The sequence below is a fragment of the Athene cunicularia genome (genome assembly GCF_003259725.1).
Source record: "Athene cunicularia isolate RWA chromosome 3 unlocalized genomic scaffold, athCun1 chr3_part1, whole genome shotgun sequence".
NCBI lineage: Eukaryota > Metazoa > Chordata > Aves > Strigiformes > Strigidae > Athene > Athene cunicularia.
In genome coordinates, this window is record NW_020799097.1 from 106,991,271 (window position 1) to 107,007,776 (window position 16,506).

Here is a 16,506-nt window from a genome sequence, read left to right on the forward strand (position 1 = left end):
GACCCAGACACCCAATCTACTGCCAGAAATTGTCATCCTGTAATGCAGACAAAAGGAGTAAATGTCTGCCTGTGCCACCTCTACCATCACAGCCCACAAAATGGAGTAGGAGCCCGGAATTTCATTAGTGGATCAAGGTACTATGGCAGACTATAAACAAAGATGCCATCATGGTCTGCTAACACTGACCTGCCACAGCTCCATCTGCCTGAGCCTACTCGGATGTATCAGATGTGCTCAATTTATGCACAGAACTGAGAACTGGAAAAAAAAAAAAATCCATCTCTAAACAACTCCTGATACCCTTTCAGGAACCAAATTTTGCCAAGCATAACATAGTATCCAAGCTTCTGGAGCTGACCTTTCAATTTTATTAAAGGCATTAACAAGCATAAATGTTTTGTTACAAAAAAAAAAAAAGCTACTTTTGAAGAGATAAATGTATGAATCTTTCAGACTATACTCCTGATTCCATCTTCCATCATTGCTTTGCAAGCTGCATTTGCAGCTGATTTCAAGATTTCCAAACACCTTTGCTGTATTACAAAGATAAAACATTTTTCTAAATATGTATTTTCTCATTTCCTGTAACATTAAGAGAGATGTCTTTTGTCAAGTAAAACTGACCTTAACATTTGACTATTAGGGAAAAACATGTGTTACCTAGACTAAAGACCCAGCAAGTGAATGCAGTAATAGTGCAACAGTATGAGAGTTCCTCTGTATGGAATCCTGCCAAAATTATCTGTTCAGATAAATGGCCTGACAAAAGGGAACCATAAATAAGGTTACTCTTTCAACATCAAAGTTGACGCATATCCTGCCCAAGCTGGTTTTGTATAAAACAGCAAATAAAGCTAAGAGATAAATAAAATGCAAAAAGATGCTTTTATTTCAGATAAGTCTGCCTATTTATTCAGAAACCATTTGTGCAACAATTTTTGGCCAATCTGAAATGATTTCTATGAGAATGTGCAACTCAGATCCGTTTCCAGCCTACATCACTATTAATACTGATTATTTCATATCCTGTACAGCATATTCTGCATAACCAAGTCCAATTTAAAACTACAGTTATCAAAATGAACCATCAACTTTGCAATTGCCTACTGGGCTTTTTCTTTTAATTTTTTTTTTTAATCTGCTCAATAGTATAAATTGGATAATGAAAAAAGAAGCCTGATGAGAGCATTTGCAATGTGGGGTGAAACAGCACCAAAACCAAAGTGTTGAAAGAGACTTTGAAAAGACTTCTAAAATCTTTTTTCATCATTTTGAAAAATGCTTTCAGTACATAAACCAGAAATATTTTTACCTATAAGCAACAGCAGCACATGTAGTATCTTTAAAAAGAAATGTTTAAGCATGTAGTCCAGGCGTTCTCTGTGAGATTTATGATTTAATCCCTCAATATGGCACATATTTTATACAAGTTTTTTTTTAAAAAATACTGGAATAGATTTTAAACCAAGGTCATTTAACAGGGTATGGACCAGTGTTGGGCAAAATTTAAACATATTTTCCTTTCAAATTAAAGGGTTTAGTGACCTACCAAATCCCGGAATGCTTTTGAGACTGGATTTGAGACAGATTTTTTCAAGTCTGAGGTAGCTGTATCGCAGCAGGCAGTTCCACAGGAACATCCAGTCCATTCGTGTGCGATGGTTCATGATAATGACACTCCTTTCTCCAGGAACAAATCCATCACCAGTGACAACCACCTTGGCACCAAACACCATTTCCAGCAAGGCCTAGAAATAATATCTCAATATTATGGCTTTACTCCCAGAAGAAAATCATCAGCCCATTAGCAACAAAAATTAATTTGAATTGTATCATTTTACTTATTCACTCACATTATCACTGGTAAACAAACTTCTGGCTGTTTTCTAATAAAGCAGCCAGCTTTTCCACAGTGGCAGTCAGCTGTTCAACATAAGAGGAAACAATAATTAAATAGCACTTCTTAAAAAGCACTCTTTCACAATATCCAATATTAAACTTACTTTTCCCTGTTTTTCCCAGAATACTATCACATAGGAATAAAAGTAGGGAATCAGTATGGATTAGAACTTGGTAGGTAATCTAAAGAGAGACTGGCTGCAAAATAATCTATCGCTCCATACTATTAGGGCTGGGAAGGCATCAGAAGTGTGTTCCTTTCTGCTTGGGTCCCCATGGTCAACATAGTTGTTCTGGACTTTCACTTGCAAAAATGGCTAGAACCTAATGGCAGAAAGAGTAGCTGAGAGAGAAAAATCCTAAACAAGCTTGAACACAGTACAGTGATGTAGACCTAGGTCTGTACAGCTCTACAGTGCTACCCTGAAGCCTGAGCCTCCATCCCACAATTAGCAAAAAAGCATTGACCACCAAACACTATGATACACCGTCATCTACAAAGTGCCATCCCAAAGCATGGAACAAGCCTCAAACTTGGAAGAGCACAAACAAGACGTTAGACAACTTTCTCCATTTTGCCAAAATGGCTAGTAATACTAGAAATTCACATATAAAACATGTTTCTTGCTTTACCTGCTATAGGTGGCTCTGAAGGGCCAAGTTAAAAAACATGGGTTGGTGGTTTATCAAAAGGAAAAAGCAGGCAGTAGCTACACAGTAAGTTTAAGAGAGCTTGGTTTCATACATTTATGGTCTTAACTGTCCAGGTTATAACTAGACTACATCAGAGCCCAACAGCATGCTCTGGCCATGTGTACACCATATCCAAATGGCCTACTGAAAATTATTTCTGACCTATAACCATTCTCAAATCATGCAGGGAAGTGTATGGTGGTGGAGTAATGGTTGGTTACTGCAAAAGACCAAGACCAAGCAAGTAAATCAAAAATATGGATGACTGAATGCTAGTGCCTTGCAACTTTTTAATGACTAGCGGAAACACGGTGGAAAGGTACAAAATCCAAGAAACAGAGGCAAACAACAGATATTATCTAGAGGTACGACTTGCCCGAAGGTCAGGGTCACTGGCAGGACACAGTCCAACCCACTTAACACAGCAAAAGAAACCACCAAAACAAGATTGGACATCTAGAGGAATAAACTTAACATTTGGCCTCAACATAAAAAAATAGAAGCATTTCAAATTACCTCCTTGCCTTCTCTTCCCCATTCTTCCTCCAGAAAAATATAGAAAAGGATCAAAGTGTGGGGATTTAAACAGAGCTCTAGGACGTAAAACAACTTTCTGCTCATATTTCTGCCACCTCTGTGCCATAGAACCTCAAAGAACACTAATTTCTCAGTTTAAGACACCTGCAAGACTGAAATGACATTCTCACAATTGTAAACAGCTTGAGATCTCAGTGCGAAAAGCACTGTATGTGCCAAATATTAATATTATTATTAATTTAGCTCACTATAATTCCAGTAAAGGTGCTGCGATCAAGAGTAGCTGTGGACCACTGCAAAGGCAGAACAGGTCGTATAGCTCAAAATGGTAAACAGTTGTCTTCTTTTCAGGAGAGAAGCAGCCTTTTTTTGATAGTTTAATAAGAATCTTACTACATATTTAACATCTAGTTAAACATAATAATGAACAGATGTCCCATTCTACATACCCTAATGTTAATATAAACCAAACTAAACTGAAACAGTTAAGACCCCTCTCACTCTCCCATCCTGCTGACTGTTAGAAAGGAATAATACATGACAGATGAGTGAGGAATGTTGAAATTTCTTACATCACAGAGGTCAGGGTCAGAGCCTCCCTACTGAGACCCCAACTTACCCAACATTAGTTTATTGTTTGTAGACACAAACCCAAGTACCTGCTTCTCCTCACTAAGAATGGAGTAAGTGTAAGGACAGAAAACTAATGCAGACAAGGTCTGAGACTAGAAAAGGTTGAGTGCAAAAATCTTTTTGAGACGCCTTTCTTGAATCTAAATCCTCAAGATTCTTATAAGACAGAATCCTTTTCACAAAATTACTCGCATTATTTTGGTTTAAGGTCCAATGTTGGCTGAAAACAAACTTCCAGACTGCAAAAGTTATCATAAACTAGTTGTAATAATCCAGATTTATAAAACCCAGGCAGCTAATCAAATAAGAGACCAGTTTTTGATTTGGAGAGTTTGCAATTTTAGAAAAATTGGGAGACAAACAGAGAAAGGATTGATTTTGTGACACTATCGGGTCTATCAGCTAAATTTCATCATGACGAGAAATAACAATTCCTCTATTCCCTTTGCTAGTGGTAATTTCTTCCCTCCTAATTTCACTGCATTTAGTAATAATGAAAAAGACAAAAGTTTTAGAAGATGAAACAGCTCACACCCCTTTAAAACACACAAGACAGAAACAGAGGAAGCAGAAGCTATCTGCTGTGTAATAAAGATACATCTTCCTTTGTCACAAGATACATATTTCTGCACACCAATATAGCATTCTACTTCAGAAAAAGTTACACACATCTTTAAAGGCCTAGGGGAACAAAGTCCCTTGGTTTTTAGAGAACAGATGAAGACACAGATCCCATTCATACTGCCTTTCCTCAGGAACAATCCAGAGAAGAGCTTTGTTATTGTTCCAGACTCCTATAGCTATAAAGTTGATGCATTATAAGTGAGGAAGACTTCATTTCTAGGGGAAGTTCTTCATTCTCACCTGAAATCATTTATCTCTAATTCCACTACAAGGACTAAATTCTAAGAGGATTAAGTAAGAGAACAGTGAAGGTCAGCAACAATGTACCAGACAGTGAATAATTTTCCTAATTAGATAGCTGGAGCACAGTCGAAAGGAAGAGTTTATAAAATGACTCATTTAGGAAGTCTGTAATTTTAAAAAAATCCTCTTGCTTACTAGTGCTTCACCTACTCTTCTCTGATCAGCATCTAACTGACACTGGATGGAGAAGTATCACCAGGGGGACTGCAGAGAGGCACACAATCTGCAATGCTGAGCTAAAATGTAAGTCTCCACAGAATGTGTTAAGGCCTGTTTTGATGAAAGCATAAAAAACTTTTAAAAATAAAATCAAAAGGCTTAGCAAGCAAACTAAACTGTGGGATTACAAACAGTTGCCCAGAACTTGGCTCAAACTGCAACTTACCACTGGGAGCGTGAGCCAAGTGGCCACAATGCAATCGGTGATCCAGCGATACCAGGCCGGTGAGATAAACATCAAAGGTAGAAAAGGACCGAGCATGAATACACTTCCAAAAAAACTTCCCAAGAATAGTGCAAGTACAAAGTATATCCCTTTCCATGACACCATGGCTCTGAAAAAGAAATTCAGCATTATGTTAGAGAGATAAACTAAAAGTAATTACATAACTCTTCAAGTCCACATGTTTGGTATGAGGTAATATTCCTCCTTTTCTTTCCATTGTTAACAACACATGATGACAGTAAAAGCAAGCAAACTGTTCTACCTCACAAGCAGCTGTAAGAGAACAACTTTATAAACACAGTGATTTGTAAGGAGCGTTGGGATATTAAAAGGGTCATAAAAGTATCAGCTACATAATCATTTCCTCCACTTATTACAATATGTAGTTCCATTCTCAGATCTTCAGCAAGCTGCTTTTATTATCCAAAGGTACAAAAGAGCTATATAAGAGAACACCTGCTATATTAAACTCTTCAGCCATAAATTTTGTCACTAGCAAAGTACTAACGTTAGCACTTTCTAAAGACAGGGAACTTTGCTTTTCTATTTCTCCATTTTGTTTCTTCTTGCCAAACAGTGTTGCAGCAACTCATCTTCCCCACCTGACAAGGATCTGCATGCAACCTCCATCAGAAACCACTCAAAACTTGTAAGATTGATAAGCTGTTTCAAACACCAGTTCCCTTTTTAACAAAACAGGGCAGGCAAGCAGTGCATGAAACCTCCTCACCCACCCTGGCTTAAGAGAACTTGTGACTTTGAAGTCTGCTGTACTTCAACTGTCCTTATTAGTTATTTTCCAACTTATTCCACAAAAAACCTAATAGCCTTTGGTTTTTAAGACAGTAGTCTAGAATTGAAATATTCCAGTGTCTGTGCTATCATCTGGACTCCCTTATTATAAATTGAAAGGTACAGTGCTTGGAGCTTCTTAATGCATTATGACAGAACACTCAGCAATCCTCCAAGCATTTGTAATAGCTACAAGCTTTCACAATTTAGCAACTACCACCAGCTACATGACAAAGCAAATGTGGAAATATCAATTCTCTAAATTAGGGGCTAAAAATAGCCTGTTTTCCTCTATTTAGGACTCAACCAATTGTTTCTAAAATCAAAGGTTAAGTAGAAGTCACTTTACTGAATTCCTTTTTTGACAAGCTATTTTAGAAATTCTAAGAGCTCAGACAGGACTTCAGGACGGGAAAAACAGGAAGCCGGGTTTTTAATTTTAAAATGACCAATGGAAAAGTAATCCATTAAGCCTTGTGTACTGTAACATACATGATTTATCTCAAGCATGTTTTGTGCAATGTCCACAGCAATAATGTTTGCACACCAAAGTATTCAAAAGTCAAGAAATGGCAACACTAGTTTTCCTAGCACATGAATTTGCTTCTGCTACTTCATGTTGACAAGTAACAAGAAAGTAGTGCTATTTTGGGATACTTTTACAGTTTAGGAAATTGTTTAAACCTACATATTTGGAGGAAGGCCAAGAGAAGAGGCCATGAAAATTTGTTAATGTAAGAAGGATACAGGAAGCTGTATTTAGCCCAACTTCTGCAGCATAGCAAAAAAAAGTAACACAGAATACAAATGTTTGCTGATAACTATTCAGACAGATTTTAACACAATAAAATTTGAATTCAAACAAATACACATTATTTACATCCTGGAGTGCAGAGCCATCTCTTTCCTGCCAAAAGCAGGAACTAAATAACCAGCTATCCACATATGCCTGCACTAAAGTAGGATTAATTCTGACATATCAAAGGATCCTTGAAGAGCAATGCATTGAAGAAACAATGCTCCAACAGCCTTCTTGTATTTGATACTGCAAACCTCTGTGGGGAAAGCCTGAAATAAACGTAACAGAGGACAAAAGGAAAAAAAAAAACCAAAAACAAAACCAACAAACAAACAGAGAAGGACAGAAACAGCAGAAAAGGCAAAGAAAAGCATTAATTGCACATTAATTGCAGCAGGACTAGAAGAAACCGCCTTCTCCTGACATACCCAGATTTGAGACCTACTGCAAAAGGCAGCAGAGAGGACTAAAATCCAATGCGATTGATCTAATCAAGCATTTTCCAAGGACAACACACAACAAAACAACTGGAAACATCTAGAGACAGTTTTCAGATCGGTTAAACCCACTAGCAGACAGAGAACACGAGTTTGTTTATCTTCAGCCAGCTGCTCCAGTCCTCTGCAAGGCTTCTTAGAGCCACCGGTCATCAAGTCGGATGCGATGACGTCCACCAGACAGACACCCTGGCTCCAGGCAGCCACTGGATAACAGAGGCATGTGTTCCGGTTCCAGATACTTGACTACTGCACACAGGTAACCACAGAGTTAATGAGTAAAAATGTTGCTTTGTTATCCTCCTAGACCCTTAGAAAAGCAATGTAGGTCACTTATTTACAGGCTGAGCTTTTCACAGTTTACACCAATCCTTCCCTCAAATTATAGCATAGAGCCAAATATTTTAGAAAAAAATCTTTTCTGTATTTTATGTGAAAGACTGCCTTGTAAACATTTTTCTTTATATATGAAGGTATCTGAGCTATGGAAAAGACCTAAGTTCTGAAGTTCTTCAACTGCACTCCAGCAGTATTTTCTTTAACGTTACAATATATACGTGTCATACTGCATTCCACTGAGTTAAACAATGTGGTGTTTATTTCTAGACACAGAAGATACCATGTGTGTTTTCAACTGATGTCATTTATCTCTTTCAGCCACATTTTTGAAGTGTGATACACAGCATATTTTGCTTGTTGCTTATACTTAATACATTATATATCTTTACACGTGTACACATGCTTTTATCTAGAATAATGGATTAATTTAGTCTCTGAATTAGTGCCACCGCAATAAAGCGCATACCATGCAAACAGGTAAGAACAGAAAAACAACTTCCTCTTAATGAATTTGAGCAAAACTGCAAAATGAGAAGCCTGTGAAGAACTTACAGCAGAGAGTATCAATCCAGCTGGCCTTCTGAAAACAGTGCTCAGCAAGCTCATTCTAGTAACAAAGTGAAATTGTTCACACACTCAACCTGTTTGTTTTCCTTTGTAGTTTCAGGTGGTAGAGTTACAGCCCGGACAATAGGTTATCTATTATCTATCTATTAAAAAAATGTATCTGCCTACACATGTCACTTGAGAAATATTTACATATACTCTCATTTTAGCCAACAGTCAAGGATGAGTATTCATCACACAAGCTGCTGGGCACGTTGGCTGCCAACAGCACATGCCCTGAGCCAGTCAGCAAAAGCATTGCTCTGCCCGAGTTCAGGGCAGCGAGGGCAGAGAGGAGGCTGAAGACCCAGGCTGGATTTGGCACACTCACCAGACCAGGTGCACTGCAGAAGCAACGTGCCCTCTCCAAGTCAAGTGGGAGCCGGCTCCAGCACCTGCTCAGGTAGGAGTACAGCACACGAGTCTGCAAATTGTACAGAGCCAGCTATGGTCAAAGTAGTTATAAATTTGTGTCCTGCTAAAGCTTCAGTAGAGTTTGGGAACTGTCCTGTCTCTGAAGCAGTACAGTCGTGTTCACACAGCGCTGCAACTTGTTTAACAAATCTCTTTTGCCCATCTTTGCTCAGCTCTGTATCCTCATCTTTTTCCCTTCCCAACAGCAAATTCTCTCCCAGCCCCACATCCCACATCTCCCATCCTGATGCAGCAATACCCCTCCCATACACACACTGTTTCCCCCACCACAATACCAGCTCATTTGGGCAGGTGAAGAGCAGCACTCTCCAAGTGACCACCCCCCCTGCAGAAAAGGGAAGATGCAATGCTGAGGACTGCATAGTTGGCACACAAGCTCAGCTGTTAAGTCTAGCCAGGCCAGGCCAGGCTCCACACATGGGTGTCAACTTGTGTTAGCTCTACAAGGACTCTTGTACCCAGTTTACCATTGTGTCAGTCACCTGAGAAATTCCCAGAAGCATAGAAATATGGCAGCCACCCCAAATCTAACATAGGCTTTCAACAAGTAAATCAATGCAAAATACACACCTGCAACTTCAAAACATGATTAAAAAACAACCAATCACAAAGGGAAAGGAGTACTTAATGAGGACTTGTAAAATGATCTCAAACAAATGTTAAAAATCTCAAAACAAAGAAAAAATCGGCGCTGATTTATGTCAGAGATGAGACACCCAAGAAATTAAGGGATTTGACAAGAAGTCTGAACAACAGAAGCCAAGTATTTCCTAAGAACAGAAGTACTCCTTTACTACTGCTGACATCTCCTCCTAATGCAGCAATCACTCTCAACACTGGATTTAGCATGTATTACAGCCTTTATGCATCTTAAAGCCACTTTCCATTTGCTGTGTGGGTCAGAGATGTGGGGAGACGGTCAAAATTATTTCAAGATTCAGGCTGAAAGCTGCAAACAGTGAGAAAGACAGCACCTTCATACAGGGCTTGTAGCTTTTCATCTATTTTGTGGCAGAACTCCAAGTTATTGGGGTACTGTATTTCACATGTTCTTGTTGCCATAGCAGAAGGAAAACATGCTCTGTCTCCAGGTAACGGGAAACAGTAATTCTTAAAATACAATTTTTGTTTTACATATCAGTCAATTTTAATAATTCTTGGATAAATGGGACAAATTACTTTCCAAAACAGTTGCATTTTTGTAAACTTCATCGTTATTAAATATTTTCTTGAAATTATTTCAATATTCTATGCAAAGTGTTTGCATAGTAACGTAAAGCAGAGGCACCCTCCTGTGACTGGATTTCAGCTTGTTTTGCTTATCATTTACATGCTTTTATTCAAGGTTCAGCTGGAATGACAGATAAACCACAACTTGTTATGATGATGATTTCAAAAGGTTTTAAACAGCGTGTTCTGTACAACAAAACTAGTTTTTCTTCACAACTGCTTCTATGGCTTATAAGTGGGCAAAGGATGCAAAATAAGTTTATCTGGTAAGAAACAAAAAAGCTCTAAAACTAAAGGTCTAGAAGTTTCACAGTAGTCAAGACTCGCCACATGCTTCACATTTCCTTAAGGGTTCCTGGCTAATTCAAAGTTCTTGTACAAACAGGTTGATTTGTCTTCCAGGTTCAATATAAAACAAGATTTAACCTACAGTATGGAATTAAGCAATACTACCTGACAAACCCAGCTGCCTGATAACTAGAGAGATTTTTAAGCACTTAGTATTACGCAGTCAGCAAATCAGGTTTTATTACACTACTGAAAAAATAAAGAAATGTTCCTTAGTGCCAATAAAACAACAATGTATTATTACTGGTCAGTATGTTTCCATTCAATCAGCACAGGCAATAAAACTGTTCATTAATCTTCAAGAACTGAAAAGGGAATACTAGGCATTGGGTTTAATTCTTCTTTCAGTCAATTACCAGTGGAAAAGGCAAACGTTACCTTCAATTAAAATCAAGCAGAAACTCACACAGACACCCAATGATGCCTTTTCTCCAACAGTTCTGCAAAGAAAGCCAGCACTTAACTGTGAACTGACTTGGTTTAGTTCTGCATTTCCTCTAAGCATGGCAAATTAAAGAGGCGAGCTGGAAATTCCAGCTCCCACATTCAATTTTGCATTCTGAAACGTAATTTCCAGGTCAGAAGATAAAATTTGCACCACAATTTTAGAAATCTTTCATCTGGATGAAGTGAATCAGACTTCAAGGAGGTGGGCAAAAGGGGGGGAAAAAGATTGCCAACTTCACAGGTGTCCACTAAACAAGTCATTAAACTTTTATTTGGTTACTAGTTTTAAAGATTACTAAACAAAATCATCTAGACAGGAGAGCAGGCAGCTGGACAATCCTTCCTAGCTTAAGAGGCAAGTAACACAGGGGGATGGGCAACCATGAAGCATGTGGCCCAGTAATAAAACATCAGCTAGGCAGACAAAGTTTCAGTGGAAATGACACATCTTAACAGAAAGTTTCAAGTCCAACAAATCACCAGGCTTTTTTGTTGGAGCATTTTATGGGGTTTTTTCCATAACAATATTTCAAAGGAAATTTTTACCAATCCCTGCAGTCAGAGCAAGAAACCAGTTTCTATGCAGTACCATATTTTAGAAAGAAAATGGCTTACAGCAGGCTTTTGTAGACTGACTCATTTGTATTTCAAGATCTACAACTTACCCCATGTCTTTGATCACATACTTCTCAGTTGTGCCTCAGTTAAAAGAACTGCAGAAATAGGAGAGGTTATATGGGAAGCAATGACGAGAAGAAGCTGAATTGTTATTTGCACAGATATCCACTCAGTAGCCCACAAGATACAGGCAAGAAGCTCCATCAGTCTCCACAGACCTCTTTTATGAACCACAGTTTATGTCTGTTCCTTCTCCTGAGCACTACAGTAGTTTAAGGAACATACAAATATGGCACAGATCACTATCACAGAAAAAACATGTGAAGAAATAAGCACTTGACCATTAAAGCTACTTTCCTTTTTTTCAGCTCTTGCATTTAAAAACTTTTAAGAGATTTAATACACATATAGTAAAACAACATAGGATAGTGCAATAAAAGGTAAGTATCATCACAAACCACATCCCTGACCCTCTATAACAGTACAGCAGATATTAGCTTACAGATGCACAAAATAAAAAGTACAATACTTAATGAGTAATTTCCATAAATATTACCAATAAAATATGATTACTGCTGCATCTTACAATTTATTATCTTTTATTTGCCAAGACTGAATCTGACTATCATAATTTAATAAAAAATTTAACAGAATATTCATTTGCTCTTCCAAGTAACTGTCTTTCCAAACACAAAAAACCTGGCTGAGATTCTCTGCAGTACAGCCTTTAGATACTGTAAGCAGATAATTCAGTCAGGGTACAGATGCTTTTTCACTCTTGTTTACTTGTACTCTTTCCACTGTTGCTCCAGACAACCATTAGACCAATAAAGCCTGAATGAGAGCATGAGCTAAGGTATTTAAAATCATTTGTAAGAGGGTATCAAGCAACAGCTACAGCTGCTTCCTGGAAGAAAGAAAAAAAAAAAAATTATGGAAAAGTAGCTTGCTTTTATTCCTTACTATATTCAGAAAATCTAGATGAACTGACAAATCTGAGCTGCTGTAGGAAGAAACGCACAATAGCTTTTTCAACCAAAAGCCACCTCATTTTTTATTATGCATACTGCACAGACACAAGTAATTTTTAATTACTTCTTCATGGATTTCCATATAGTCGTTCTCTGCACTGTCCTTCAAGTTAACTGTGGCCCTGTATTACACAACAGAAAATATAAAAAGAGTGCCCTGGCTGACAAGTCCTCAAAAATAGGTTTGGCAGATGAAGAACAGCTGCTATATTCTCTGCCACCCCCGTCATCCTCCATCTTTAAAACAAAACAAAATGAAATCCTATACCCTTGTGACAAACACGGAGCAGTGGTCAGTTCTGTATTATGTATATTATGTAAAACCTGCAGGTCAGCTCTAGGCCCATCCTACTTTACAACAAAAGCTACTTGTTGACAGCTGGCAAATCTAAGTCCTCTGGTTTTAAAAGTCTAAACAGACCAAAAAGCTGGCCAACTTTGACAGATAACAAATCCAAATGAAAATTATGAAAAACAGATTAAATGTTCCACTTTGTAATTGGATGTTACAAACAAATCAATAAATCAATTTTTTTCCCTGTTTAAGAGCACCCCAATGCTTTAGTTCGCAGCTACTCTTGGCAGGGAGGGATGGCATTTAAAATTTCAGAAGTACCTATTTCACAATAGAATCCTCAGCTAGGGAACAGAAATCAAGGGCTCCATGCTGAAGAGCAGTTAATCAAAGACAAAACTAGTACAGTGTTCAGTAGAGTATCTTAAAAACTCTGCCACTGGCATTGTACCAAAATCACTCCCTGAAAACAGTGAAAGTTCTTCAAGTTATTGCTATGTGCTGCAACAGATCCTGAATGTACAATTGAAAAAAAATGTTGAATTTTCAAGGTTCTAATGTTCACCATTTCCAAGATAAACTCTTTTCTCAGCCTACTAACAGAACAGTAACTCACAACTCCTTTCTGTGTAAGCATACATCCATGAAACTTCTAATGGCTTTTCTACCCTCATCCAAGACAGATAAAACCTAAAACTCAAAAGAAATACAGGAGACGTGTATGAACAAAATTCAAACAGCCCTTTCAACAAGCTATGAAAACTATTGATCGTCACTAGAATAGTAACAGTATAACAGAAAACTTATGCTCCTATCACTCCTATTACTCTGAAGAGTGCAATTATGAAAATAAAAAGGGGGGATATAAAAGCAGACATTCAGAGGTCTTAAGCAAGGTACCCAACTTGGAGAAATTTTCAGTGAGCGCCTTGCATCTGTGACCATCCTTTACAAAAACCACCCTCAGTTTCAGAACAGAATGTATTAACCCAAATAATTCCCCCTTTTCCAGTTATAATGTATACTACAAATAAACTTGATTCCAGATGGGTAGTATTACAGTGGGGGGAGGGGGGGGGGGGATTTTATACTATGACAGTCATCGCCTGCAAAAGAACAGCAACTGCTAAACTACTTTATTCTCTTTCTTAGTAGCACTTCACATGGCATAAAACTTCAGCAGGCCCCATGCTAAAAAAAAAATTCCAACAGCAAACTTACTGAAGACAGTGAGTATCCACCTAGAATCAACTGCAAAATCAGATTATGGATTTTATCTATTCTTAGGATTGTTAAAGGGCTGAAAAGAGAAACTAGGGACTAACCTTTATTTCCCTACCATGCAAGTCATTCTGGCTAAACAGTACTTATATGAGAGAAAGAGAACAGACAAATTTATGTCACTATTTTTTTTTCCTTAATAATAATAAAGATAAATTGCTGTTACCAATTGCACATAACTGTGCCAAGCCTTTGAGTCTATGCAACTGCCTCAGGCTTTTAAAAACATATTTCCAAGACAATTATCAAAAAATAACACATTTGCAAATAATGTTAAAAATTTTCTAGACGCTTGATTTGAAAATTCCATACTTCAGAGAACTTGAAATTTTGCAGGGCTACCTTTGTATCAGGAATACACAGCACACTGAAGCATACTTACACATCAGCAAATATCACATGTTTATAACAACTTTAAAAGCCACATAAATTGTAGTTCTCTAGAGAGTTATGCTTACAGACTGGCTGCTTTTCAAGGTAAGCATAGTAGAAACAATAGATCATTTACCTGTCAGGCTTTGAAGCAAAAGAGGAAAAATGCAGTAGTTCTGCAGAAAATTTACAAACATTTCATTTGCACTAGAAGCAGCAGAAAAAGTTTATTTGCATTTGTTCCATTTCTGGACATGAAAATGTGTTCTCATTCTGTTATGTTTTAGTAAAGATGGGACACCCAAAGCGATATAGCCAAAACCCACACATTGCCAAACTACTGTCCCACTACTAACTTTCTGCTTCAAGACTTAATAGTAAGAAATTAAGTTCTGCTGAGCTTTTTGGAGCCTTCTAGGGAAGAGTCTTCAAATCTCATTTGCATAGCTCACCAGTAGGATCAGTCAACAGCATATCTGGCTATTTCTAAGATTACATTACAAACCAGTGTTAAGAACTGTAGCCTTAATCCCATCTTCAGCTTTCCACCAGCCACAAAGGGAAGCTTCTCTTCTGACAGAATTCCAGAGGGACATCCTCTGAGCTTCAAGTCGATCCAGGTCTTCTACGCCATTTCTAACAGAGCACTGCATTTCAAACACATCCTTCACATATCTGCGTAGGGCTGTGCATAGATGCAAGCCTTGCCTGGGAAGACGCACGGCTGAGTTAGACGATCTGTACTTGAGCTAATAAAGCTCCGTGTCTCAGCAGGGATTCTCAGCCCATGCACAGCAGCAGGCTGATGCAGATGCGTTGCTTCTGAGGTTCCAGGGCTGCTGAACCTGATTCTATAAAACACAACATTTTTCTTCAAACTTAAAGTGTTCTCAAAGCCAGAAAACATTTTACCAACATAGTATACTAAAGCAACTCATGTTTCTTGTTAAAGCTGAATGGCTTTGGTCCCTCAAACACATCGGAAGGTATGAGCGGCAGTTTGATTCTTACTTGTAAGGTGTTTTGCATTTAGATGCAAAGGACCCAGTAATACTGACAAATGAATAATAAAATGTCTTGCATTAACATTTAGCAAGGTCATTTTATCCTATAACACATTACCATAAAAAGCTAAATAAATTAAATCAATGCTGAGGCAACCAGGGAAGTCATCTGTCAGTGCTTATGCAATATTTTACCAAGCTGCCAGAAGACAAACTGAAAAAAGTAACATCTAAGACTGTTAGCTTTTTAGCTTTGTATTATGTGAAATAGTATATCATTTGAAACAGAATCTCAGTTTCTAATAAAGTTTGCCAGAACTGAAAGAAGCTTATAAAAAAGAATTAAAAGTGGTTTAATAGGTGTTCTATTTCCTATCACAAAGACCAAGTCAATGTTACAGTAAGAATGAGTTTCAAGTCAGCTTCAAATACATTTGGCAGCTGCAGATTCATTAGACAGACATGCTGTGGCACACATAGATGCTACGCAATCCAAGAATACAGTATCTATGAAATAATTACAGAACAGCAAGTAACCTAGTCAGGGAAATAACCCATTATCAGGGACTACTAGATTTTACACTTGTAAGCAATGCTCTTGTTTAACAAGACCTATTAGGAGAAAAAGGGGGAGGAAAGAAGGAAAGCTTCACAAGAGCTGCAGATAACCTCTCAACAGACATTTGGGGCATTGTTATAGACCGACTGGCCACATCCAGCCTCTGACACAGTACTGATGATGTTGGTACAGAAGTGTCTTAAAAGATACAAAGTGACAGGGGAAAGGAACAAAAAGAGAACAACGTTTTAAAGTTTCTGATTGTTGAAGCAAAAAATTGTTTGGAAAGTTAAGGGAAACTACGCTGCTCACACCTCAGGGATGAGAGGCCAGAAGATGAAAAATACCCTGATCTACACAAAAAACATCATATAGAAGATAAACAAGACAAGTGACAAGGTTAGACAGAGTCTAGAAAAGCTTATTTATTGGTATTCCCTCTCCTCCTTAAAAGAAATAATAATAAAGGAATCCAAGAGGAGATGCAATGACTCAATCTTTGTACTAGATAAATCATACCCAAAAAAGGAAGATATTTTCCAGATTTGGCTGTGCAGAACATGCTACCAGAAATATCTAAATCAGGAATTGTCACATAGCAGTTTCTATAGTCATGGAACATGTTTAGTATCAGCTGTATCTAGACTTTTCTTCAGGGCCAGACAAATTTTAGAGTTGATGATCCAGAAATTCATTATAAGGATTTTTCTCCCTCC

The 16,506-nt window shown here is 37.8% G+C and overlaps 1 protein-coding gene across 3 annotated transcripts in view; it reads right to left on the reverse strand.

Annotated features, from left to right (window-relative positions):
* Positions 1-16,506, reverse strand: part of LCLAT1 (lysocardiolipin acyltransferase 1) — a 119,310-nt gene that overhangs the window by 72,842 nt on the left and 29,962 nt on the right. The window contains exons 1-3 of one of the 3 annotated variants that reach the window (XM_026845614.1): positions 14,733-14,924; positions 5,078-5,246; positions 1,553-1,751 (exon numbers count right to left, since the gene is read on the reverse strand). The exons of 1 other annotated variant lie outside the window; for it this stretch is intronic. In XM_026845614.1, coding sequence (XP_026701415.1) covers positions 1,553-1,751; positions 5,078-5,242 — 364 coding nt within the window. In that variant the 5' untranslated portion in view covers positions 5,243-5,246; positions 14,733-14,924. Of the gene's footprint in view, positions 1-1,552; positions 1,752-5,077; positions 5,247-14,732; positions 14,925-16,506 lie in introns of those variants that run through there. One more of the 3 variants, XM_026845613.1, reaches the window with a different exon arrangement.